Genomic DNA, 27,909 nt, shown 5'->3' with positions numbered 1-27,909 from the left:
AAAAAAATCAGGAGTCCGTACTATATTCTTAAATATGGTTTAATACTCTTCTCCATTTCTGTACATCACAACACCAAGATATCACTGCTTGGGATCTCTCTGCAGAGGCTATATAGTATGCGAAGGCTAGGACTTTTCACCCCCGTTTAACGTGTTTGTATGTGTAAGTGTAATACATATCAGTATATATTGATATACACATCAATATATAATGCAATATATATCACTGAAGAGAACACATTGATTAAAGAAATACAAAAATTTGGCATCATTTCCAAACTTAAATAGTAAAAATAAAAACTACAAAAAGGAGCTGCATACCCTAATGTATCATGTGAAACAACAAGCAGTATATTCAAAAATGTAAATTTACATCCAATTTTTCTGGTCTTGTCATGTCACATCAGACCCATTTACAATGGCAAAAAAAAATCCAGAACATACCGCTGCAAAAACCTGGGTTTGCGCAAACCTACGGCGGACCCAGCCACACCTTCCGTGAGAGATTCCAGCTTTGGTGTGAGAACGACAGCAAAGCCACCCGCCAGGTTATAAACCAGCGTCACCAAGTGTACGGCTCACGACAACAGGAATTTTGGACCTCAAAGAACAGCGTGGCAGAAGTTTTAAAGACAAGCTCCCGCTCCGTTCAAGTGAAACAGGATTATCGGGATAGAGGCAGGGACGCAACTTGGAGCGGAAGCTGCTTTTGACCGGTGCACCAGGAGTGACAGAGCCAGGGCAGAACAGAGCCACCGGGCACCGCCAGGTCAGCGCGCCCGACGGAGAAACCCCCAAGCCCCACAAGAACCAAGACCTCGTGCCGATGTTCGCTTCGCCTCCGCCCGCAAGACCACCCGAAAAAAACCCCTTCGCCACTGCCAGCGGGTTGCGATGCCCTCTACAGAGCAGGCAAAAAGCTGTCGCGGGCCTCGGTGCAGCCAGTTTGAACCCCCGAAGGGCGCACTAGAGCTCAGCATGGCATCGACAGGACGCTCGCACGGCGGACTGCCTCAGCGCCGGGAGATGGGCGGCCCCAGCGGGTCGTGCCGACGTAGCCACCGCGCCAAACGCGCCAGCGCTAAGGTTCCAGCCAAGGACTCCACTGACTAATTATTCCTGTAAAACACCCGCTTCCGTTAAAGAACCGGGGGTTCAAATTCACATCATCAAGGAAACCTTACGCAGTCCCAAAGCAAAAAGAAAAAGCTTACTGCGGAACAAAACAAAGCAAAGTGTACCTTGACTTCGCTTAAATCATATGTTTATTTTTGTCAAGACTGAAAAAAAAAAAAAATAAAAATAAATCCTGAAGGCTGCACTGCTCAAATCCAAATTAAGCCCAAGACTTCAGCAGCATTTTCATCGCAATCAATGAAGTGCATTTCCTAGTTTGTAAGAGCAGTGCTTCAGCAAGTAGATTAAAGCACGTTTGGCTGGTAAGCCTCCCCAAACCATCTGAATTTCCAAGCCACACATTATAAGCTAGCACTCTAGGTAAGTGCCTTCTCATTCCTTTGAAGAGAATGAATGACTCCAATCTCATTACATCTCTTCTTCTGCAGTCTAAGCTGAGAATGCCATGTAAATGGGTCACGGTGCTGCAAAGTGCAGCAATTGGTTTCTCCAATCAAAGTAAAAAGAAACAAACCAGTAGGATCTTACTTCTATTAATTTTTGAAGGAAGAGGTTTACAGCAGTTAATGTATCATGAAGGTTAAAAAAATCATTTTCATAAAATACAAGAGCAACCAATTTCACCATTGAGTAAAAGTAAAAACTGGGATTCTTTTTAAATTAGTCCGAAGTGGCATATAGGAACTTAGTAGTTTGCTGCTGTACTGACACTATGACAAATCAAAGTGTAGGGTTTTGCTTTTTTAAATCCAATGCTTGCGGATCAAGTTCTGGAAATGTTCCAATTCTAAGGCAGGGATCTGTTGTGTTTTCCACCATGAGTTTGCTCCTTGGGTTGGATGCTGGAGGGGCGAGGCACGTTTTGCCGGACCCAGGTCGACTACCTAGTAGTCATCAAGGTCAAAAAATTCATCGTCTCCTCCTTGGTATTCCATTCCCTGGAAGTCCACTCGGTACCGCAAGATACCTGGTAAAAACAACACGCTTTAGCTTCTTCAGGATTCAAAGAGCTAGAAAGGCATGTTAAACAGTTCACCGGGCCCTGTCTGCACGGCAAGAGTTTCTCCATTAAGTTTCCAGAAGCCGACTTGGCCCTCGTGCTGCCAGTCAGGCTCCAACGGTGACTGGCAGCAGGCGTGCCGCTGGAGGGGAAAACGCCCCATCCGTGTGACGGCCCGCTGGAAGGCACTGCCAAAAGGAAGAAACACCCACCTGCCCAGTACGGGCCAGTTTGCCTCTGGAAAAGGTGAGCTTGTTCTCGGAGGGCTGTATCTCAAACCCGCAGCAGTAACAGAACCTTTGTCCCAAGAGAGCCGCTCAGCCGCAGGCCCACCCGTTAAATTCAGAAGGCAGCTCGCACTGAAGGAACTTTTCCTGAGCTCTTCCCACCCCAAATGCCAACCCAGGCCTCTGGGAAGCCTGTAGCCCCAGGAATGTTTCCTCAGGGGAAGGGTATTCAAGGAGCGGTTCCTTTCAAGTCTACAGGGACTGGAGCACGGTAGCAAAGAGTGTCCCCACCACGCAAAGAGGCTGGATCTGGCAGGACAGGAAGGACTCCTGGAATTACAAACCCTGAAACTCAGCAACCTGTTGTTGCCCCTTAAGAAGCCAAACAATTCACACTTGTATCCTTCCGACTGGAGTTCTCTGGCCCCTAGAAATTCCTCTTTACAATACACTCGCCTGTGGTTTACACCCATCGACCTAAACACAGCAAGGGGCAACAGCTGGCTTATCGGCAAATAAGCAAGTTGCCCTGGAATCCCTAGTCTGGGGGGAGCGAGGTGCATGGCGGGTGGTTTTGCCCCACCCTCGGAATGATTTTTGTGAGACTGAAGCACATGAGCTATCGGCACCTTTGCCAGACTTAGCTGAAACTGGTCAGGGAGCTCAAGAGGACTGAATGACTTCAGAAGCCTCATTTTGCTGCGAAGTTGGGCTAAAAATACTTTTATTTTGAAAAGAAGCAGAAGACCAGGGAGCAAAGTACAGGGAAGTTCTGAGAGATGAGTTACAGATATCCAGCTGCTTCAGGAACTAGGCTGGTGTTTGTCCTACCCCACTTCTACGCAGCAGGGCACGGTCCGCCACAGAACCGCCACCATGCAGAGACAGAGTGAAGCAGTTCACAACCTGTCTGAAATCCAGAAAGAACAGTCCGCCCTCGGAGTGCTCTGAAGGACAAAGGGATTTGAGGAACACATCAGAGCGCGACAGCTGCCTGACGTGCAGCACCACCGTGCTGGACACGGAACGAATTCCCCTGGAGATCCCTGATGAACACGACAGTTTCTTGGGCTGGTATCCTGACTAACAGGAGTAAGATTAATCCCATTTGTGATGGCACCAAATTATCAAATCAAAGACAAACACATTTTTCTCTTGCAGTTTACCTCCAATTCCTCCAAATCCTTTCACAAATTGGGATCCTTCCTGTGATTTGTCTGTAACAATTTCCAATGTTGCTCCAAATTTCTTGTAGTTGTTTGCAAACCACTCCAGAAGGGGCATACTTTCTATCAGTTCATGTTCCTGGCCAGTCTATGTAGACATTTGAGGGAGGAAAAAAAAAAGTTACAGTCACTGGATGTTCATAGCAAAAGAAAATTTTGAGAAAATTCATACTAGAAGTTGTCTTCTGCTTAAACATCACCACTGCCTTTTCAGTCCTGAAACAGGCACCAGCCTTCACGCTCCACAGGCTGGAGCAGCCCAACACTTGCCAGGGGCTGGGTATAGGCATTCCTGACACATCTGTATCAGACAAGTGCTGGGACAAGCAGAAGGCTCCTGGTGCTAAGAAATTAAATATTGATAGGCCTTGGTTTGGGCCTCCATACTATGGAGATCAGTGCAGAAACAGGAGAGAAAGTGCCGTGTTTATTGCTCTGCTCAACTGTTACCTCACGTTACGCTCAGTTTCTTTAGATTTGCTTTATACCCCCCAAACAGCCCGTCACCACTCATCTAACCAGGCACTGTTTACCCCAGGAAATACTAATCTATGCAAACAGAGAGGCAAAAAGCATAGTTTTATAAGTAGAAGATTATTGGCATAGAAACACTACATCATTGCAGATAACACTGTAAACCTCCTGTGCACAGAAGGAATTGGCAATTACCCCACCAGGAGGGAAAGCAGCTGGAAATGGCTACCCTGGCAGTCCCAACACGAGGCACAGATGACCACCCTTTTTCCAAGGGACAGACTTTCCCGCCCAGCTTACTCTGCAAAGCCATACAGACCCCCCAGCCCCGTCAGGGTTTTCTGACCTGCACAGGCAAGAAACTCACAGGCAGGGAACGACAGATCCACATTTCAAATATATCTAGAAGGAAGCACTCCCTGGCACCTAAATCCATGTAAGAGTTTCTAGCCTCACAGTTGTTTTGTATTGACCAAACCAGCGCACAACAGGCAGGGGGGGATGGCTTGGGACCTTCGCCTGCACGCTGCAGGCTACCAAACTCTTCCAGCAGGCGGTTCGATGGTGGTCGAAGGCCCCACACCGCCTGTCCCATCAACTCATTTACCCAACCTTGGAATTGGCAGCAGGAAAGACTGGAGAAAAGCAAGTCTAGAATCCAGGGGTTAGGCTGAACGTGAGCAGGAGGAGCCACAGGCCACCGTCTCGCAGTCACAGAAAGGCCATCACGCTCGTGTGCTCGCCACAAACTAAGCTCAGATATTCAGAATGCTGTACCCGTACACTGAGGATGAATCTACAGGCCCAAAGCTGAAATACCTCTTTATCTGTGAAGTGGGATTTATCCTTCTCTTGTTCTGGTGTCAAATACAGGATCTTCTCCTCTGAGAAGGAAAAAAAAAAACCATTAGGTTGGAGAAGACTACCAGATGCAGGTTAAAGGCAGCAACAGACTGACGACAGGCAGCAATTACAACACAGAGGGTTTGGTCATTGACATTGCCTTTCTTTCTAGGCAAAGCTCTGCAGGAAAGCAAACAGGGCACACCAGGAGAGAGAACAACTGTAGTGCCCACACCAAAAAAAAAAGGCAGAGGTCCTGCTGTAGGCGTATGGTTTGTCTGTAGTCAGTACGAGTTGTGTTTCTGGCCACCAGGGTCCAGGCAGTCTCCCCTCTGTAACACACTGGTCTCGCATTTACCCTTACACAAGGGAAAGGCAGGTTTCACGCTAGCTCTGTGACAAACTGCCACCCCAGCACTCCAGTTCTTCCTCCGCAGTGGAAGCTTCCTAGTTTCAGACTTTTCCCCCCAGACTAGCTGGGAAGCTGCAAGTTAGCGACCTGCCTACACCCCCCCTTGAGCAAGTCCTTAAAGATCTACTTAAGGAGTCTGTCCAGCGTAATCGTTCCAAGCGAGACGGCTTAGGTGTTAAACCCTCAGGGACCTCGGAGTCTCGCAGAAGCAGTACCTACCCTCCGTGCCTTGGCAGTGCAGAACGTATCTCATTATATCCAGATTTTCATAGACTATCAGTATCTCTACTGCTCCCATTTCCAAAGCTTTTAGTGTATCTTCAACGCCAAAACAGTACTTCCCCGTGTCCTGGCTGATTTCGTCAAAGTATCGTCCTGCAGCCAGGATACAAAGGAAGAGATTGTCATGAACGCTGATCACGCCACGCGGATTTTTACCAAGCCTGACTGGAATGCAAGAAAAGACTGGAAAAGGAGACTGCAATGCTGCTGAAGGAAGCAAGGATATTGTAACACACCAAAGCATGTAGTTTAGAATATCCTTTGGCAGAAAGTCAATTCCATCAAACGCTGCCCCATCAGGAACCTCGCTCCACTGACAGACTTACCTTCACCAATCAATGGAACTAACCCACCAGCAGGGACTATTTAACTTCACTCTTTGCAGTGTAAGGTAGCTACTGTTACTATTGCCCTCTTGTGCCTTCAAATTAGCACTATGTGCCTGCTGACAGTCAAACAAGGGATCATTCCTACTGCCATCTTGAAACAAAAATAAGTAGTAACTCTTATTTTGCTGAAGCTGCAAACAATCTGAGGAGATATTTTTTCCCCTCCCACCCAAATGTCACCAGAAGGCCCGAAGCGGAGGCTATCTCTGATGAAAAGATTAAACAGAGAAGATCCAAGAAGTTTGGGAGGGGGAAACAAAACAACCACCCCCAATCCTTAAACTCTCATTCAGTCCTGCAGCATTTGAGAAGGTGTCCAGGTAACAGAAAGAATCGCTCCAAGCCATGCTCTGCTCAACTCGGGAAGCATTGCAGGGCTGAGGCAGCACACGAAGGCATTACCAGGAGGTCTTAAGCCACATCAGCACATTCAGTCGAGCATATCTGGCTCAGGAGCAGGCTAAGCACGTAGTCACATACCTATTAGTTTCTTCTCTTGAATGAATTTCACATTGGAGAGGACCTCAGTTGACAACTCAATTGCTTGATTGAATCCATTTTCTCCTCCATATGAAATGTCAACTAGTTTGAGCACTTTGGATTGCAACCGCTAAACAAGAAAGAGAGGAGACGTGAAGAGGAGTCTATTACCCAGCACTGCCGTAAGACTACTTCACAACGGCACCCGAATAAGCATCCGGCAGGAGTCACAGCATTAATCTATTTTGCTTCTCTTGCAAGCAGCGTTTCTGAGTCAGAGGGACCTTTGAACGCTTAATATTGAAGGACAATTTTCAGGCAACAGAGATTAGGTTTAGCGGAGTGTAATTCCGATACAGCTTCTACTTTAGAGTTGGGAATACAAAGAATGTGAACCCTGGTTCCACACCCGGGAGGACAGACTTCTTACTAGCACTGTTACTGAGAAGAGGAGATCTTACCTCCTTGCGGGAGGTACTGGGAAAGGGAGGCCTCTCTAGGATACATCAGATTTTGAGCTTTGATCAAAACGCTTAAGACACCGAAGTTACATTCCTCCTGAGATGCGTCTTATATCAGAGCTACTACCGGTATCACCATGTCACTACTGACAGCTTAAACATTTGGGCTTTGCTCAGAAAAGGCCACTCACCTGATCAAACATGTCAGATTGACTTAATTCAGTTTTGAAGTCAGCCGATCCAGCTAAAACGAGACCAGCCACGTTCACCTTGTCGCCAGAAATGAACAGTTGCACAGCCGTCTCTGCTACCTTCCTTACATAGTTGTGTCGTTTCTCCATCCTCAAACGAGCGAAGCGCAAGGCAGACTGACCTCCTCTACCTTTAGGAGAGAACAGACGCCAGGTAGCCATTTGGAAATCGTTTCATTTCAGGAAGATGAGTGGCACGTGGTCCCAACCGGGCCCCGAATTACTGAGGCCGAGGGCAGATGCAGCCTTCAGAGTTTGCCACAAGCAGAGCCAGGGGCACTCATTGAAACCACAAGGGAATACAGAGGGTTCACCCACAGCTCCTCGCTTGTCGCGGCGGCCTGAATGCAAGCAGCACCAGGCACATACTTCAAAGATGCTACCGAGTGGTGCTACTACTTGTGCCAGTAGTCGTTAGTCAGGGCTGTCCCAAAGCCAAGTAAAGGGTCACACATGCCAAAAAATTACGAAAAGCCACTTTAAGAAGATCAACTGCACATTGCTGTGATTCATTAATTTTGACAGAAAGCTCAGACTAGAGGCTTTGCTGTCACATTTCAGGGGAGCAAAGACTTGAGTCGAGCTAAACACCTACGGGCCACGTTTCCTGCTTCTACCCTCGCATCGCACCCCGCAATACTCGGCTGCAGTCTAGAGAGAGACCAGCGCGTTACCGTGCTTCTTTGGAAGATCCACAGTGAATTTGTGCAGGACTTCTCTTGTGTTTCCTTGAAGAGTTCCAAAGAGTGCGCCGCTACCATCTATTACAATAAAGCCAAACTTGCTGTCGTCGGAAAGCAGGGCCGTAAGAGCCTGGAACAGAAAACGATGTTGTCAGCAGTAAGCACCAGTTTATTAAGGGCCCTGGTTCAGAAAGGCCACCAGAAACAACAGACCTCAATCCATTTTACTTCCATAGGTGGTCATTGCTATTTTTTTTACAAACAAACTAGAGGAAGAGCAGCAGATTCAGGAGCTGAGTCTACCCCAGATTACTGTCTCACACAACGCTGCCAAGAGCGGAAAGGAAACTCATGTTTAAGTGTGATGGCTGTTCCCAGCATTGCCAGTTCATCGCACGACATCACAGGCAGGTGGAAGAGCAAAACCCTAAAGAGCAGCTCCGGGAAGTGATGAGCGACCCAGATCACAGCTCTGCGAGGCCGCATCACCCCTCCGGCGGGCGGAACCGGCAGAGTTACCTTCCCAGCGGTCCAGCCAGGAAAGCAGGACGGGCTCAGTTCACCGGTCAGTCAGTTTTATACTCAAAGCACCACCGCAGACCAGCTTTCGACTTGCCCACTACCACAAATCCGGGTTTGCTGCAGCACCTGCTGACTTCAAGAAGTCCCAAAGGTAGAGTGACAAAACCTACAGCGGCTATGACAAATTCAGCCTTACAAAGCACAATGAAGTAACAGCAGCAGTAATCGTGCTGTGCATAACTGGCTGCAGAGAAGACAGCCATAATATCTGCTGGGGAAATGAAGTTATCCTTCGGTTTCCTTCCCATTAAAGGCAGCGCCTAAATTCATCACTAAGGTCATTTAACTGACCAACAACTAAAGCACGGTGTAGTAGCAAGGCTTTTGGGTTACTTTTGTCAGAGTTCCTGCCCAGCCCTGGTTCCAGTGGTGTGGGACATCCACAACCACCCAAACTCCACAGCCCTCTTCCAAGAGAATCCGGCAGGCGCACTCAGCACACCCCCACCCCCGGCTCTGTTCACCTATACCTGCCCAATAAACGCAATAGCAAGAATCCTCTTTCTGGCTGGCAAAACCACACCAGCAGGATGGAGAACTTGTCAAATTCCAGATTGTTTTAAGTCACCAGTTTAATACTGAAAGAGCGATGGTGTTGCTTTACCGCGCAGGACCTTTAACTGCCTGCCTGCCAGCTTGATTATTGGGCTGAATGGAAAGACTAAAAACCATCAGTCATCTGTATCCAAAATCCACACAACCAAGTCTACAGCTTTCAAGCTTAAGAGAAACAGACACGAAGGTTTAATGGAATCCACTGGCCAAAATAAATATTCTGTATTAATTCCTCAGCAGTGGGATGAATGAGAGGAGGAAGTGGCATATTACGTTGCAACCTATCTAACTGGGACAGAGCCAAGCAAATCGTGTGACTGGAATGAATGTTCCAGCCAAGGTATCAAAGTAAGTCACTGTAAATCCTACCCTTCAGACACCCACCAGGGCTCATATCCCTCTTGGGAAGTTACTTTGGTTTCACACAGGCAATAAAATATCTGGAGGAAATCTTATCAGATACACTTGCCAGGCAGCAGATGACTACAGCTCTGATGTTCTTGATTCCCTCTTATTTTAATACAGTATCGGATGACCAGCGATTCCCTTTGTTTCCCCTTCATTAGTTCTATGTCAGCAATTCCACTGTCTGACCTATTAAGCACAAAAAAGGGACTATTGCTCTTATTTTGTTCCTTCAGCCTGGGCAGAGTTTCTTCTTTGCAGCTTCAGCCTAAGGGTGAAGATCACGTCCTCCTTCTGCTCCTTGACGCGCCCCAACGTTCATAGGAAACCTGCTGACGTACCGAGCCAGGTGCCCTAGCTGTTCAGTTCTAGGTGCACGCTGCGGGGGAACCACCGGGTTAAAAGCATGGCTCTACAACCAAACGAGCCAGACAAACCCAGGCTTCGGTGCTAACACCATCTCATTGCTCAAGCCAGTATACAGCAGGCTTTTAGGGCTGGGTTTGATCCTGCAGTGCAGACAACACCAAGTAAAACAATCACATCCTCAAAAGACCCAGGAGAGCCAACAGCCCATGGAGAAAGGTGCCGTTAGTAACGGCAACATCAGTAGTAGCGATTACCACAAATCCCTCTCCAGTTATCGCCGCTCTCTTGCTGAGCAATGCCGCACACCAGCAAGAGGGTATTTACAGCTGCCTCCCGGGAACAGCCCACTGGGCAGCAGCTACTTTTGTTGTGTTGAAGCAGCGCCCTGAGGCAGCAGCTGCAGCCAAGACCAAATTCATCCCTTTCCTGAAGACGACCCACCACAGACCACCCACTGCCAACGGCGGCCGTGACAAACGTCTCCTTGGCTTTGCACCTCTGGCTCTCTCCTGAATTCTCTTATTTACCTCCTGCTTTCCATTGCCTATGGATGTGCGGGCTCAGCAGAACTCGAGCTGTACCTGTGCACAGTTTTGTTATTCCTGGGGGGGGTCAAAGATGTATTGGGATTTCATCCTTGGTGGGGAGACAGGATAATAGCGATGGACCTCACCTGTGCAACAAGCATGCCTTTCCTTCCTGTACTCCTCCTACCCTCAGAAACTCGATCATGGGTCAGATCTCCAAAAATCCAAGCAGAACTACATCGCTGAAGGGCCTGTCAAGCCCACGTCATAGCAGTTCGCTGACAGGCAATTAAGTCTCAGTCCACACATTTATGGCGGTGAACACCACGGACGTGAAAGGCAGTCAGTCATCTACTACAAATACTGAGACCTCTGCAACTGCCAACAGAGCCAAAACAGACTTAGACACAATAAACTGACTTCACGCAGTCAAGACTAGTGTAATCCACCTAACTTTAAGTATGGCCTCAAACCATTCATTTAACTAAGATAAGCACATGTTGGATAAAAATAATCCCACTTTGCCCAAACAGATTAGGCCCATGCCAGATCTCCATCAAGGGTCTCAGTTAACACATCGGATACCAAGGCTGGCAACACTAATATTATCCTGGCATTACTTTAAGGCCTGCCTTGGAATAAGAGCTATGTAACTCTAAGGTTCAGAAGAAAAACCTGCCTCCGGTCGCAGAGGAAGGCTTATGCCTGTGGGTTACACAAACCCAGCAGTTACTAGCTGGGCCATAAAGTCAGCTGTAGTAGGACCAGGACAATATCTCAACCCCTTTCAGCAAATATCCCACATTTCTGAACGCTAGCCAGTCACGAGCCATCCAGCGGCTTCACCAGCAGGATGTTTAATTAAAGCCTGCTGTTCTACGGACCCTGGACTCAAGCACACCAAGGACTGTCCCAGAGAGTCTAGCAAAGCAGTCTGACTTGGACTACTGCAACACCAGCAGGCAATAGGAGACTTCTTACCTCTGTGTGGAATTTGTTGTCACACAAATACAACGACGTATTGATTGGTTTGAAAGGTTCAAAGTCAATGTTGACTTTCTTCTCTTTTCCTTCTTCTGTCACAATTGTTCCACAGTAAACAACCAGACCATTTGGAGGTACTATAAAGGACACAATGCAATTTTAGGTCACCAAGAAACGTCGCAAGCTGTACCCATCAAAACCTAACTACTAGGCCTTGAGACTTAAGGCAGAGTTGAAAGTGAAGTTCCCAAGTTTTTCGCTTCCCATTTCCCCCACCTCATTCCCTCCCAGATCTCTACAGTGGAAAACAAACCGATTTAGCGCACTTCTACTGGGCAGCTTGGAGCAGGAAGCTAAAGGTAACACTGATGGGAAGACCTGCAAAGCAGCTGCCAGCACGGGGGCCGGTCTGTTAAACCCCCGAGCTTGCAGGCTCATGGGATCCAGAGAAAGGCTGAACACCCCATGAAGCTTTCACAGCTCTTACATAGCGATTTATAGACCGACCATCTCCAGGAAGGCCACTTGCCAGCACAGGCAGTAGTGATGAACTCTTTTTCCAGCACTCCTTTTAGATGGCCTGGGTCTATTTCCTCCCCAAACGACGGCAGCTGCACAGCGGCACGCCTAAGGCATACGTAAGCTTCCTCCTGATGGAAAACCACCAGTTGAATGCAAATGGACTCTTGTGGAACAGCTCTTAAGGCTGGCCAAGTTTAGAAGAGTCAGCACAGCTAAGGCCGGAATCACGAGCCCACTTAAAGACAAGGACCATCACTATTCTAGTCCCAAGGTCTACCCCTGAAGTAGACACCCACGGGCAACATACCTGGAGTATCAGTGCAAAACAGCAGCACAGGCCACCAGACTTAATTAGCAGAAAACTGCGTAACGCAGGAACTTAAGGCTGCTTCCGAGTAAGGGAAGTTTGCCAGCATCCATACAAGCTAGGAGTTACCTTTGTTATAGAGTTTCAGTCTTTGCTGTACAGATGTAATGGCTCCCAGTACTGAAAGGCGATTCACTCGAGACTTAATGTTGGAGGCGGTGCCAAACTCGTCCGCTAACATTTTTGCCACTCGCGAAATCTGGTCTTTGGGGGGAATGATCAACGATATCATGCTGGTACCATTGCTGAGAAAGGAAAAAAAAGAGGGGTTGTGAGCAGCCACCAGCCAAAGGAACAAGTGTATTCATACCATATTCCATGCACGCAGCTGTCTCTTCTCCCTCCCCCACAAGGATGCTTCACTTCCCCGTTACCGGTGCAATTCGCCTTCTGCTGGACAATAACGGGAGAGAAAAAACAGGCTCTTCGGAGGATTTGACTCCATAACCAAGTGTTCAGGTTAGCCACTACGAACCAACTCCTCCAAAAGCTGCTCGTTTAACCTAGGATACTACTCTGGAAGAAAGAATGTATGTACAGGCTAAGGGCTCCAAGCTAAGGGCATGTAAGCAGTCCCCAGCAGAGATTATTTAAAAACAATGCAGCCACATACTTTAAGGACATTTTTAAGCCCTTTCCATTTGTTCTCAGACAGCTGGAGCACTAGCCAGCCCAAGTGCTGTTTTAACACTTGGTCTTCCTCAGATTAAGACAGAAACTCAACTGGAGGGATCCTTTTGTAGCAGTTAAGTCTCTTCTACTTTCCTGCTAGCACTTTGCTTTATAGAGAAGCTCACCAACTCTGGCAGCTGCTTTAAATCAAGCGTGCTTAAGTATATATATGACTGAGTTAAGAAGCACCAACCCCAGGCACAGAGTCAGGAGATAAGACCCCACAAATCACAGAACTGGCTTAAGTTAAATGAAAAAAAGTAAGTTTGATATTCGTTTTTCCTATGGCTTCGGGGTGGATCCTGCAGAGGTTTTAATCCCCAAAGCAGCCTTGTGGTTCAAATCCATCCAAAGCCAAAACGAGTATCGGAGAAGTTCCTGTCTGCCTTCCAGCAGGTACCTCCCATTTGCCATTGAAGTATCCCAGATGTCTGAAGTGCTGCTTCTGCATTGTCTCAAATTTAACCCAGACCTCATACTTCACATTAGAGTAATGGCATAAAAATCAAATACCTCATCATGTCCTCTAGCCCTCTCAAGGGCAAACCAGCTAAGCTCTGTGAAAAAACCCCTACTAAGAATTCTGAGTCAGAGCACCAACAAAGTGCTTTTCAGACATAAAAAGGGGTTTGTTTGTTTGGGTTTTTTTCTCTTTTACATTTCTTACGGTAGGACAAGACTAACACAGAACCTGCCTGCTGCTGTTTCAGGTTGTCATGCACTAGCATCCCGCCTGAAGTGTTTGGGCTACAGAGACAGCAGGGAAGCGCTTTAAAAAGCATCACTTCATTAGCCTCTTTACAGAAGTTGTACAGCCCTCTTCCAAAGATCTTCAATTCAGGCCAAGTTGAAACAGATGCTGGTAGGTCAAGTAAGTCCCTGACCTTAAAGACAACTAATTGGTTTTAATATCCAAGATCCCCATACACACTAATCAAGAAAGTCGCAGAGAGACACTTGCACGCGTTATTCCCAGAAGGAGCTCTGAGCCATGCTGACAGCTATCAGACTTCCAGGTCACACCAGCCAAGAATACTCCATACACCACTCAATTAAAGCAGTTAAGCTACCCCAGTGAATGGCACAAGCCTTAGGGGAGATATAATGGCCTATCATTCCCAGCAGGCTCCTTTGAGTAAGAGGCTGATCAGAATGAAAGCAACTCTTCCCGACTTTTCTGAAAGTAGCACTCTTGAGGCAAGCCCACACAGGTCATTTCTTCCTCTGAAAGAAGAGGTTCTCGGACTGCCCAGAGATTAGCAAGCTCTGCACATCACGCCTAACCTGCTGCACGAGCTAAGGGCATCCCGATGTGGCAGGGGGAAGACGGGATCGTTATGCCCCACGGCCACTCCATGGCTCTCCTGCTAGGAAGAGATTTCATGCCGTTCTTCCCATATTGAGGACAGGGGGGAGAGAGCAGACAGTGAGCTAGGGGAGCAGGTGGGAACAGCAAGGAGGAAGACCGGGTGGGCCTTCCCAAGACCAATTCTTCAGTCAAAAAGCACTTTTAAAGCTACTTTCAGTTTTCAAACGCAAGCCACCCCTCAAATCCCAGCCCCTGGCCTCGTGTTATGTTCCACTGCCTCACAAACACCGGCGTTAGCAGAGCTGCTGGCCAGAGCACAGCTCTGCGTACCGCGAGCCGGTGCGCTGTACCAAACCCCCACCTTGAAGGGGCCGCCACCACCGGTGACTATTTGTGTTACACACAGCGTCTTATCTGTAAGGCAGAGTCACGTGTCAGTCAAATCGCTGCTCCTTAGGAACACCAGACCCAAAGCTCCCTACCCAAGGTAATACAGGGGACTTCACGAGCCCTTGTGATTTATTACTGGAAACAAATAAATGAAAAGGGTCTCTTAGGTGACGCATTCTCCCTCGTTTCAGTCTCAAACCAGTTTAACACAGCACATTACTGTGCTTAGTCCAACCCTTCATCAAATTCCAGCCCGGATTTATATCCAAAAGCACCTTCCATTACCAACACCGAGTGCATTTCTCAGGTTTGACGTGCTTTTGCCACTATTTACTCAGCCAAATCTATTTCAGGCACTCACCAATTCCTGCAGAATCCAGCAAAACAGCAGGCACGCAGCTTGCCATGGAGCGGCAGCAGCCAGAGCACCTCACGGCATTCCAGGCTGCTGGAGCCCGGAGCGTAAGGACTCAGCCAGCTTGTCACCCTGTGTCCCCAGGCACCCAGCACCCCAAGGGGGGCAGCCCCTGCCAGCACACTGCTGCTGACGCCTGCTGGGTACGGCTAATCCACCCAACCAAGTGGTTCATTAGGCAGCCAGCTAATTGAAGGTAACAGTCAGCACCCCCGATCATCTCCCTCTTCCTAAACTAGCACACGGTCAGGATCTGATCACGACACAGATCCGTGTCCCAGAGAGGTTGAGAGTGGCAAGACCCCAGCTGAAGCAGATCTGCACACAAACCACCAGGACAGCTGCAGAACTCCTTCATGCACCGCTAAGACCTCGTTACCCTACCACAGAAGGGCGGTTTTCCCCTCTCAAAGCCAGCTTGTACCTGTCCGTGACCTCGCTGCAGGATGGTCAAGCAGCAAAAAAAACCCTGGGGTTGCATCTGCTAAGTTCACCACAACAAGACAAAACGTAGCAAAGGCTGAGAAAGCTGCTGTTCAAAAACACTTAGAAAAAAAAACAGGTTATTTCACACAGTTTCCAGGTTTCCTATTGGCCTTTGCAGCCACTGAACAAGACGACAAGTATTTCTGCAAAACCCCAGGCCTCCTCCTCTTCCACAGCTGCTAGATGGGCTGCCCACCAGGTTCCAGAGAACATATACTCTGGGAATGAGGTAGGGGAAGTCACGCTGCCTATGACCTCCCGAAAGGGGCCCTTCCAAACAGCAGACCTCCAAAACCGACAGGCTCTGCGGCGCATGAAGCACACGGGACATTTGCTGCCTGGCAGGCCATTGCCAACCACAAATCCCCTAGCGAGCACGCTGCCAGACAGAACTTCATTACAGAATTGTTACAGTGAACAATTAAGTAATCAATCTAGATTAAGGGCAGTGCTCACCCCGGCAGCTCGGGATCGAACGTGCAATGAGCTGGTTCTTCCCCGTGTCATGCCCAGCGCTCCTGCAGGAAGGATGGGCACAGATGACATTCTGCTCAGCAGGATCCTGATTTCAAAATGCAGCATTGCTAAGAGGTTTACCCCCCCGGTTTTAGTGCACCCAAGACAAATTATACTAGGCCAGCTGGAAGCTAATGCTTTCAGACTGAACTGAGCCAGGAAGTTTTAAGCAGCTAGAGACAGTTGCTGTCCCTATTCTGGGCTAAGGAGTGCCTGCACAGCAGCCAAAGAGCTGCCACTGTAATGCAACTACGTGCATCAAGACCCGAAATGCTCCGAGAGGTTTGCTTTGTAAGAAGTGGGCAGCCCGGACCGCAGGACAGCACAGCATGGGCCTCTGCACAAGGGACTGGAGAGGAGAAAACAATTCAAAGCACGAAGGGCGCCTGTCCACACACTGCAAAGACACAAGGGGGCAATTAAGTGCCAACCACTGGAAAGGTAGAAACACTTCACTGTCTGGGTACTATGGTTACTACTCACGCTGTGTCAGCCCTGCCAGTAATTGGCAATTAGCTCAGATTTAGCACGGCCTGGAAGGTACCAGCATTAGGTACCTCTAGGATAGGTGATGATGATCAGGGCTCCAACTTTGCTCCTAAACCACTGCAGGCGGGCTCCAATCTTGCTCCTACAACCTGCCGGAGAGCTCTTTGGAGGAAAGGTGGACGCAAACCCAAGCATGTTTTGCTCTCTCGAGACAGCAAATTCTTTAGAAAATTGAGGTTTGTGGATAGGACAGCCTGTTCCATTATTAAAACGTCAATGTTATTACAGTTTGAATTTCAAACAACTGCACCACAAAACAAACAGCTTTCCCAGCCACAGAGAGGCCTAAGAGCAAACGTTAACAAGTTACCACAGCAAGTGGCAGTGTGCGCGGTGCTGAATCATCGCCAGCCTAGCCCCGAAAAGCTGAAGGGAAAAGTTTGCCCATACTCCTGCAAGCAGGTACTACATCACCCAAGCGGCTCGTCTTCCTCCTGAGATCTTCCTGTGCTGCCTCAGAGGTATCACCCAACAGCCTCTCACCGGGCCTCAGAACAGCTGTGGTATCGCAGATCGAGAAGAGAACCACTGGGTTCTTTCCAGAAGCCAGGGCAGGGATTTCACAGGAGACACTCGGACCAGCTGGATTGCTGTGCCGAGCCCCAAGCCACGCTTGGCACCAGGAGCGGTGCCCGCTGTGTACATGTTTTACGGCTCAGCATGAGGAAGCCACCACAACAGAAGGCCAGTGCACAAAGCGAGCAGTGTACCACATCTGAAACGAGCTGCCAACTACACCCCGCGGATGGTTTTCGTTACAGCTGGCAGTTGAGCCTCCTGTTCTGGGTGGCCATCTTCATCTACAGGGATTCGGTTTCTACTCTTTTGCCCCTCGGAAGGAACGGCTGAGCAGATCCTTAGACCTTCAGCTTTCAGCTGAAACTAGAAACTGGTCTAGTCATTCTCTAAAACACTCCTACCATCTTACACAGCGTTATGCCAGCGAAATGGCTACCTGCATGGCCGCATACCACACAAAAACCAAACCAGCAAGCACCAACTGTAGCTACCCTCAACTCGGCAGACAAGGGCAATCCCCCCCAGAAGTCTGAGGAGGAACAGTCACTCAACCTGTCTCTTGGAATCTGGGATATGTGCTGGCAAGGGAGAGCATTATTAACAGACATGCTATGTAAGTAGCGTCACTGGCCTACCCTGTGGTATCAGAGGAGACTTGACAAACAGCAGCTGAGCCATAGTTGTTCCACAATGAAACATCTGACACTAATAGTGCACCGTGTAACGTGGAGATACAGAGGCAAGAAAGGTCAGTCGTTCTCCAGGACTCAGAACAGGCTTATTTTCACAGGGCAGGAGCTTCATGAGTATCTTTCTCTCCCCCAAGAACCAAGGGCAGCACGAGGCCTATACGTGACTGCCAGAGTCTGGCAGGAGCATGGAGCAGACAGCTTTCAGATCACCTGATCTTAACCACATATCACAGCCAGGAAGCCTTCTATGAAGAAACTGTTGCCACATAACTGCTTCAAGCAATGTTACCTTCCCAAGGTAACATCTGTTGGTCTCCATCCAACAGGACCTGTGGATTACTGGGCAGGCATCACGTGTACTGAGGAGCTCAGGCTGCCTGGACAGCCAAGACCCATGAAGTTACACGATGGCTAAACCAGTTCCATCATTGACGCATCCACAGCCAGCGGCAAGACGGATTACACAGATATGGCTGGCCTCCAAGGCAGAACTTCACCAGGCACGCAGCACAGGTCCAAGAGGAGAGCTACTTCTGACCATACCTAGCGCTGCAGGCGCATGATGCTTCAGCAAAGGACCTCGTTGACAGCACAGTCCGCACAAGCAGTGATGTAAGCAAAGGATATTTGAGGGCTTTTTTGATCCTGTGTCTGAGCAGAGACGCTGAACGATGTGCTAAAAAAAAGTAAGTATCCTTTGGTATAGGCAAGTACAAAATTGCTGGGTTTGGTTCTCTTACAAAGCACAGGCCATTAGACACCCCCTATTCATATAAGCCCTGCAACAGCGTTGACCTTGCCGTAGGGAAGTTCTATGCATATGGTCTTATGAATTACGGCTGTGAAGTACATCAACAGGTCATAGCTGGGCCCTTGAAAGACTTAATGTCTTCTAATAAAATAAAGACTTCATCAAAGAGGAAGTGGCTCAAGTCCACCTGAGATGCCAAATCTAGAGGTGACAGCAGATGGAAAAGCTACATAGCTTTTCCTGGAAGTCCTGTCAGCCTGCTAGGAAAGAGCAGAGACACTTAAGAGTCTAGGATCCTTTCAGTGCTTCAGAGGCAACATCATCCGAAAGCTTAACCAAAGACTGCATTGCCTGTGAGAACATCGGTCAAATGCTTTGCCACAAAGATAACATGCCTCAATCTAATTACTGCTTGAGAAGCAATAGCTTTTTGTGATGTCTCCATCAGAAACAGATGAAATCCCACTCCCTGTTCAGATGATGGGCTCAAAGCACAGCTCGAGCAGGAGACAAGCGCTGCACAGATACCTCGACAGAGCACACACCACAGGGTAGCTGACAACAGACCTACCACTAGCTCCTTTGAAGTTTAATGCAAAGTTGAGCTAAAAGCCGTGCTGTTGGCAGTACTTTTTACAGCATCACTTCAGCAAGAACCTCACAATCCCTACCTCAGAGGCATTCTGCATTTCACCACAGCACACACCAGAACTCTGCATCATCTACTAAAAGGTGACATCAATACAAGTTGTTCCTCAAAGGTTTCCAGGTCATCCAAAGAAGGGTACAACGACATGGAAGAGACCAGTTGTCAAGTGAAAGTAAGGCAGAGATGACCGACCTCTCTGGACCCAGTGTCACCTCAGAAGTACAGAAAAAGCACAACATGGGAGCCAGGTAGATATGAGGGGAGGATCACAGAGCCAGGAGACCACGTAGTTCTTTCCTCAAGAGTACTTTTCAGCACAAGCATGAATTGGAGAAAGTGACCCCCCCCCATCCCCTGAGTCAAAGAAACACTCCAGATAGCTAATTCCCCCCATCAGTCTTTGAACACCACCTCTGCCCTGGACAAAGGACAATGAGGCCATGCAGCTATTGCCACCATGGCTCACCCAATGCCAAGCTCTTGCGCTGTAGTTCTGTCCCAGAGCCCCAGACTGGAATCTTGTATATCCTCTGCCTGTAACGCTGGCAGATGATAGAGAAAAAGCACTTTGTGTGACCAGAAACAGCTTGAACGTGGACATTAAGACCGTCCTGAAAAGGCGTTCTGCCCTCTAACCCTAACTCACTGACCTTCTCAAAGAGGAAAAGCCCCCAGATGCCAAGCAAGCTTATCGAGTGCAAGCTAGGGCGCGAAGCACCAAGCCAGCGCCCACCCTGGGAAGATGAAGTGAGCCTGCTTTCCTCACTGCACCCCCTGCTTCAGCAGCAAGGCAAAGCTTCCCACAGGGAGGCAGCAAATGGCTGCTTCAGCAAAGGAGCGGAGGCAAGACTGGCTAGTGTCTCACCACGGGTCAGGCAAGGTAGTGCTTCCCCCCCGCTCAGCAGTCGATGGCCTGCTGCCAGGATCTGCCTCCTGAGCTCAGCATGCATCGCTCCCCAGGGACAGAAAAGAGGTGAAAGAAAAAAAATCAGGTCACAGACCTCTAGTCCTCCTCGTAGGAGAGAATTTGGCGAGGTACCCCGTGTCCGAAGGCTGCGCAGGTAGCAGGTAACGGTGAGCCCTTGCCCATCGGCCCAGCACGTGCTACCTGCACAGAGGTCGACGTAAGCAGCTCCACACTCCGAGCTTCCTCCCATCCCCAACCGGAGCCAGCTCCGACACGGCGGCTGCTGCTCAGGCAGCCACCAGCACCCAGATCCCGAATCGGTTCGGCAGCTCCAGGAGCAGATCCTGACTTCACCCCGTGTTGCTGAAGAGCACTGAATCACCGTGAGTGGATGCTGCACACCCCACAGGGAAGGTGAATCAATGCCGCTCTGAAATCCTTGGATCAAAGGCAACACATCCCAAAACATAATGGTGTAGGCATGTTTTGAATAGGCCTTATTGGCTGCATCTGACCTCATGCAGAAAGCCCGGATGCCCAATTACCGGTAAGTGGAACAGATATTTCTGCACTTCAGACATTTGTGACTCACTGGGAGGCTCAGTCTTGCCACAGCCTCCCCTGCTCTCCCTCCTCGCTCTCCAATTATTAATGCTCCAAGTTTAAAAGACTTGTTGCATTATGCTAATGGGCCGGTTGGGTACAACATGTACACTGAGGGACTGAAGCAACAAATCCAGATTTGCTTGTTAAGATGTTAATGCCTCAGAGCTACAGGGGAATAGGGAGCTAACAGGGGAGGAAAAGAAATCCAGTTGCCACAAAGCCAAAAAAAGTCTGTCCTCTTTTGAGACGCTCATTCCCATCTTTTACCACGTCATTTGTCTTCAGCAGTCAGGGCCTCATTCATTAGCTCTATGTGAATGATGATCTGTGTATGAATCACACTGTTCACTAATGATTCACACAGTTGTAAAAGAGGGTATCGGGCTGCCGAACTACCAAGGGCTATAAAACACTTACTAGAGTTCTTGTCTGACACATAAATGTTCTCCCAGATCAGGTCATTTTGTGCCACTTGCTAGCGTGTACTCTCACAACAGCACTTCCTAATTGTTGCTCTAATTCAAAAGGAACAGGTAGAGCGGGCAGATGAGAAAGCCCAGGAAATGTTTCACAACAATTAGACACAGGCAGCCAGCAGGATGTCAACAACCCTTTGGACACTCTTCCCAGCTCTGGCTGCCTTGTCACCTGGCACAGGGAGACAGGGCAGCTTTCTCAGACCACCCACCCGCAACACCACCGAAACACAAGCTCTTAGGAGACACTGTCCTAGTCCTGAGAGGTCTGATCAGCCCCACTCGCATGAAATCCATATTCAGCTTCTAACCCCAGCGCTACGGAGCCTGGCAACCTGAAAGGACTCGAACAGTCGAAGGAAGGAAACGGCACGTAAGCAGCGGCAGCACATCCTCCGTGACTACCTGCCACAGAGCCCTCAGGTATCGCTTCTGCCCTGGACTATTTCTATTCCGGCCTCTCTGCAGATCTCTCCTCCTCCTCACACTACCAGAAGCAAAAGGCAGTATGAATATTAGAGCCTTTACTTCTGTAACAGAACCGTCACCTCCTTTAGAAACTACCCTCAAGACAAGCAGGCTGAGAAAGCACTACTCTGAGGAAGCAATTCGGCTTACAAGAACGCAAATCATAACCTCTTCCCTAAACTCTCCACGCTTTTATGACCCATCATAAAGCCAAAGCAGAAAACTCATTGTCAGTAAAGATAAAAGTCCACGTGCCACCCCACAGATGCTGCTCCTCCAGTCCTTGCCCCGCTCATCTGTTTCACGTTCCCCAGAGAGTGAAAGATAGCCATTTACCCCAAGGCTGGCTCAGCCCAGATTCCAGCAGAAGACTTTTAGCAAAGGGAGGTCCACTGGGGACATCAGCTTGCTGTGGAGAGACCCTCAAGGCTATCCCATGACTGGCACTAGCATGACATATCGGCACTGCACCCTAATTAACACAGCACAAGTTGGAAAACCAAGTAGTACCTTGCCACAGCACTGCCCTTCACAGACCGACCAGCTCACCCAGGCCCGGTTCAAGGTCTCCATCATACTCCACGTCCTAAGGTGAAAGCTTCAGCTCTGCAGAAACAGACCCTGTATCAACGGTTAAAGTGCTTCCCTGAGCCCAGACCCGAGGCACAGCCACAATGACAAACAGATCCCAATAGAGACGGTGGGGAAAGAGATCTGCCACCAGCCTGGGAGCAGGGGAGGGAGGCTCTGAACAGACACATCTCTGGCAGCGCGGCCAGAAACCAGTCACAGCGATGAAAGACCACACCAAATCCTCCTCCTGATGTGTGACATCACTTAAAGACAAGATAGTTATATTGGTACTTGCCTAGACATGGTGGTATTGTTACAATCACATAAGATACAGTACAGCACTATATACGGTGTCCTGTACCTGACAGGCATACATGGTGCAGTAGAGGAATTCACACCAGAGTTACAAACCAACTACTCCATTCAACCATACAAACCAACCAGCACATTCAACTACTCAACAGTTCTTCCAGCACAGTTGCAACTTCAGGGCAGCAAAGCTGCACAGCACCTGCTGTCAAGAACAAGCCATCTACAGTCAAGTGCTGCAGATGCTCCCAGGAGCAACTGAGTATTTGCACTGCCTGATTCAGGAGAGAAATACAGCTCACCGATGCAGCACGGTACGACCCAGGCACTACCACTGTCCCAGCACTTGGTTCAAAAGGAATCAGGAACACGGCAAACCCGTACAGGACATCCTACTTGCAACGGACCCCAGTTACTCCCTAAACGCATCCCAGCGGCTAGCGCTGATGCAGCATCCACAGCCGCAGCGTTAACTCACAAGGTCGGCTTCCAGGTGACTTTTGGAAAAGCTCACCACGCGAACAGTAGAACAGGCCAAGGCTACCTTGTTCTTCTCCAGAACCACCAGGTTGTCCAAACAGGTCTCAGCCTTGCCAGCTTTCCTGGTCACAAAAGTGGCATCCGCCCAGGATACGCCAGAACAAGGTGTGGAGATGCACGGCCTACCACCCACCTTCTCCCATGCAGCCCCCTCTCTCTGCCGCACAAGGCTGGGAAACAGCAGCAGCTCGAGGCTAATGCCAAAGTCAGGCCCTTCCATCAGGACCAGCAAGGCTCCAGATGGACTGCAGGAGAACTCAGCTGCAACTGATGCTTTCTGCAACACAAGCTGGGCAAATCATTTCTGTCTAACCGACAGGTCAGCTTTGCCACCCTCACGGAGAACTAGGATGTGTCTCACTTCGCAGGAATCCCCGCACATTTTCAGGCCTCTGTCCTTCACGGTGACTTTTTGTTTGTCTCACATTTGGTTTCTCCCGTACAGCAGATGGAAGTTCCAACTTGTCAGAATGCAAACCCTGGCAGTGGAACTGCATCACTTTGCTTTCCCATGGCTCTGGAGACACCCGAGACTTCCCCTTCTCTTGCCATTTGTCCGTTCTCCCGCCTTGATACATTTCTTCCAGTTACAACCAGAATAAGTTCTTTGTTGAGACTTAAGTTTCTGCATTTGCTCCCAGGCCTGCATACGCCCTGTTCCCCCCACCTTCCAAAATACTTAATTTGGAAAAATGTTCTTTGACACACTCTGTTTGTCAGGCCTAGCAGTGCTTGCAGACAGAGCCTTCACAGACACCGTTCTCTTTGCCTCCTCTTCCCCCGTTTCACTAAAATAACTCACAAGGGCTACGGCTCCGAACGGCAGCCTAGCCCGGCCTTCAAGTTCAGGGCAGGAGAGGTGTCTCGAGGGAGCAGGTTCGTAAAGGTTTTACCATTCCAGGGCAGCTCCACACCCTGCATCAGCACCCGCCGTGCTCTCGCTTGGGCTCAGAAAGCCGAAGCATTAGTAAACCCCTCCTGAGCAGAGCCCTTTGCAGGGAGAAAAGCCCTCATCTCCAAGACTTGGAGAAGTTTCCCAAATGTGATTCAGATGTGGTTATCTCAGGCCTAAGCCTGCAAGGAGCCTGCTCGTTGTTGCTGATACTTGATTTTGCCAAGCATTTACAGCTTAGATTAGCAGAAAAAAAAAACCTGACCATCGCTCTGCTAACTATTCAGAACCGCAAAGACCAAAGGAACAAAGAGTGATTGTCAGTTTAACACTGACACTGGAAAACTGCATGAAGCAACAGCAGAAAAGCCCCGAGAGAGCGCATAAGGGAAAAACATAGCGACTGATACCACTTCTACTTGAGCTGCTGCAACATCCACATGCAGAAACATGGCTGCATCTTCTGGGGGCACAGTCTTTCACCAAGACTGTTTTACAAAAACTGTGGACTGAAAGCAGAATCCCTTTGTAGGGGAGAAGCAGAGATGCTCGATGGAAGTCTGAGCACTCCAAGCCAGCAGAGATGAATGACAAGGCTAGACTTCTCACAAGGGCTTCACTTGTTTATCACCAGCCTCTTACCCTCATCTTCTTCTGGCAAGAAAGGTTAATTGCCTGTAGCACGGAGCTCGGGCCCCCTTTGCTCTCACTCACACATATTCCGCAGACAGCAGCTGCTCCCCCCTCCCTTCTCACCAAATCAGAAAGATCAACTCATTAACTTCGCACAGTACCGGACAGTTTGTGACCCAACTTTGGAAGAGCTAGGTGGAGATAACAGACACTTCTGCTTTAGGAAGCAAGACACAGACGAAAGCTCCCTCTACTCCCTGCCAACACAGAGAGGGGTTTGGGGCGGGTTTGAGGGTTTTTAAAAAAAATGTTTTTCATGGTTTTGTTTGCCAGATTCTTGCTATCCAGCGATCTGTGAGAAAGCCAGCTTTCCTAAGCGGGCTGGAAAAATAAGACAGGGCATTCTTGCTAGGATGTTACCTTAACGTTTGAGCAGCACTCTTACCCTCACTGGCCTCTAGCTGATCAGCTTCCAGTAGGGGTGAAAGTCTAATCTTCTTGGTTTTCTGACCAAACACAGCCACTTACCTCATCTGTCCCAGACACAAGAAAAGCATTTCCTCGCTCTTACGCTCACTTCACATTTTGCTAACGTTCTCCAGATTTCATTGAGATTTTACCAGACCAGCTGGCTAACAGCAGAGGTGCCCCAACTGCCACACGCAAACTGAACGCCTAGCTCCAGCTTCCTCCCTTTCCCACCCCTTTGATCCACTGCAGGAACAACCAGCACATGAAACTGGGACACTACTGCTGGGTCACTATTAGGAGTACGTGAGTAAGGGAAGGTGGAGACGCCAAGGAGTCCCTGGCCCTCCACATCACCCTATTTAAAGGCTTTGCCCCCTAAACCACCCCAGAACAGGTCTTCCTACTTCACAGGAAGAGGAAGTGACTCTCCCAAAGGCCGGAAAAGCCTGTTTCACTGCCTCACACCTCTTGTGCCAGGGAGCCTAACGCTTCTGGTGGCAAAAGTTCCAGCATCTCTTCCCCTTACTGGACCCAAACAGACTAGGATAATTTTAGCTAGGACTCCCTGGAAGCACGATGCACACTTACACACAACCAGCATAACCTTGCCTGTAACAAGGATTGCCGGCATCAGCAGCCTTCGTCAGGTGGCGGTTTAGCAGCTAGCACATGTATTAAATTAAGGAACAGCAGTATCACGACATCTAGGAGATAAGCTGGATCCAGAGGGCTCAGCTAAACCTCCTACACGGAATTTTATTGCACTTGAAGTATCTTTATGGCAAACTAGAGATGTGCCAGGGATCACCGATAGGAAAGAGGGAAGACACCCGGGCTGGGGCCCCAGGAAGCTGTTATCCCGAAGAGCTACCCGCGCCGAGCTACCCCTTCAGCCTCACCTCTCCCAGGAGCTCTCCAACACCAGCTTCAACTCTTGTTCTCTGCAACATTCACCCACTCGAAACAACATGAGAGCTGCCGCTAAAGGCAGACACACTTATGCCACCGCATTTTGAGTGAGGGGAGAGCCAAAATGCCAACTGTACGCTTCCAAAACACAGCCCGGCCCCCCCGAGCGCTGTTACAGGGACCCAGAGCTGTTTTCCCACGCTGCAAAGCATGCCCGTAGCTCCTCAAGCCCTTTCAGCTTCATGGCAGACGTTGTTCACACGCTCCCAAGCTCGCCGGGACCTCCCCACAAGCACCACGCGTGCTGTCCACCCCGCGTGAAGGCGCAGCTGAACGACCAGCTTCGGCAGTCCAAGCCCACCCTGCTACAGGGGAGGGAAACGCTGGCTCCCCACTCCCTTCTCCCACATCCCCATCCCATGCACAGCTCCAGCGTAAGTCAGATTAAAAAGATTTAGGAAGACCTGTGGCTGGGGTGCTCCTTCCCTTCCCCTTCCTGCCCGGGTTGGTTTGCAGCTGAATGGTTCCCCCGGCCTACTCTACACACGGGAACAAACGCCAGCACCAAGGGAAGAACAAGAGGGCGGCTTGGCTTATGCGAGCCGTCCAAAGGCAACCTGCCTTGTGGGTAGCCACAGTACGATGCCAGCGCTGCCCCAGCTAGGTGAACACCAGTTCAGATGAGCCTATGGAAACCGGAGCCACGAGGACAACTAAGGAGTCACCCTTCATTTTTGTTTTATTGCATCGTATACCCAGACACACACTTTCCTTGCTATTTTACAGCTCTGGTACCTATAGGTCTTACAATTACTCAAGCCTGAGTGGTTTCCCCACCCATGCAACAAGCTGCCGCCGAGTTACCCACAGAAACAGGCACCACGTCACCTTGGGCATGGGGCAGGCTGTAAGAACAGCCAGTGATTTTACTTCTGGTGGGGAAAAAAAAAAAAAAAAAAAAAGAAATCAAAGTGCAAGGACGATGTAAGTGGGATTAGAGGCCTTAAACGTAATGTTATCCAAACTTGGGAAGAGCTTGCTTTCAGGGAAATGGAGCCAAGCGCTTTCACTGGGAGGTGAAGGGGGGGAGAAAGATCAAATAAGCGTCGGTAAAAGAAGTAATAAGGTAACTGCTGCCTCGGCCCCTGCCTCCCTGCCCTGCCCCTCCTGCCTTCCCGGAGCCAGCTGGTCCCTTGGGAGGAGCCCAAGCCTGCACTGGGGGCAGCGGGGCCGTCTACTCCAGCTGGAATCCGCCGGGCCCCGGTGCCAGCTGGCAGGGGGTGGCCACGGGGCACGCCGAGGCCGGACGCGACGTGGAGCTCTGCGGCCAGCACGGGCCCCGCGTCCCCTTTCCTCCGCCCGGCACAGCGGGGCCGGGGCAGGGACACGCACCTGTGACACCCCCGCAGGGGCGGCCGGCGGGAACTCCTCCGCTTAGGGGGTGGGGAACAGCTGCGGAGCCGCGACCGGGCCGAGGCCAGCGGGGAGCCGAGCGGCCGGCGCTGCCCCGTCCCCGTGCGGGGAACGCGGTGTCTTCCTTTCTGCGACTAAGCCGCCCCCGGGGGCCACACGCCCCCCACCCCCACCCTACACGCCGGACCCCAAACCCGCTCTTCCCCCACCCCAAGCCCGAGCCCCTGAGCGGCCGCAGGGACCCGGCCGCTTCACCACGCGGCGAGACAAAAGGGCACCGGGGCCCGGGAAGGGGCCGCCGGGCCGGGGCTGCGCCTCGCCCTCCCCCCGCCCCCGCGGCGGCAAGCGCGGGGCCGGGCGGCAGCTCCCTCGCTCCGGTTCCCGCTCCGGCCAAGACACCCCCCCCCCCCCCCCTCCCCGCCCCGGACGACCCCGCCGTCCCGCCCCGCGGCCGCCCTCCCTCCGCGGCCGCCCCCGAGGCGGCGCAGGCCCCGCCGCTCACCCGCGGGCCGCCTCCAGGCTCTTGATGAGCTTCTTGATCTTCCAGATCTCCACGTTGCGGTCGGCAGCGCTGGGATCGTCCGCCAT

At 50.1% G+C, this 27,909-nt stretch overlaps 1 protein-coding gene across 1 annotated transcript; it reads right to left on the bottom strand.

Annotated features, from left to right (window-relative positions):
- Positions 1-21: 21 nt before the first annotated feature.
- Positions 22-27,909, bottom strand: ETF1 (eukaryotic translation termination factor 1). Its single transcript, XM_086470772.1, has 10 exons — positions 27,824-27,909; positions 12,246-12,421; positions 11,285-11,424; positions 7,857-7,995; positions 7,123-7,313; positions 6,471-6,600; positions 5,539-5,694; positions 4,884-4,948; positions 3,531-3,678; positions 22-2,104 (listed from the first exon to the last, which is right to left on the bottom strand). Exons 1-10 carry the CDS (start codon positions 27,907-27,909, stop codon positions 2,022-2,024), a joined length of 1,314 nt encoding a protein of 437 aa, XP_086326898.1. The 3' UTR covers positions 22-2,021.

The sequence above is a fragment of the Leptosomus discolor genome, chromosome 10 (assembly GCF_034619465.1).
Source record: "Leptosomus discolor isolate bLepDis1 chromosome 10, bLepDis1.hap2, whole genome shotgun sequence".
NCBI classification, from domain to species: Eukaryota; Metazoa; Chordata; class Aves; order Leptosomiformes; family Leptosomidae; genus Leptosomus; species Leptosomus discolor.
This window is presented reverse-complemented; position numbering and strand designations above follow the sequence as displayed.

What these genes read in the sequence shown, in the direction of transcription:
- ETF1 (XM_086470772.1), bottom strand. Translation starts at nt 27,909, where the DNA reads ATGGCGGACGATCCCAGCGCTGCCGACCGCAACGTGGAGATCTGGAAG. An exon ending in AGCCTGGAGGCGGCCCGCGG is followed by an intron (nt 12,422 to 27,823) that starts GTGAGCGGCGGG and finishes TTCCTTTCTCAG; the next exon opens with CAATGGTACCAGCATGATAT. An exon ending in AATCTGACATGTTTGATCAG is followed by an intron (nt 6,601 to 7,122) that starts GTGAGTGGCCTT and finishes TTTCTTGTTTAG; the next exon opens with CGGTTGCAATCCAAAGTGCT.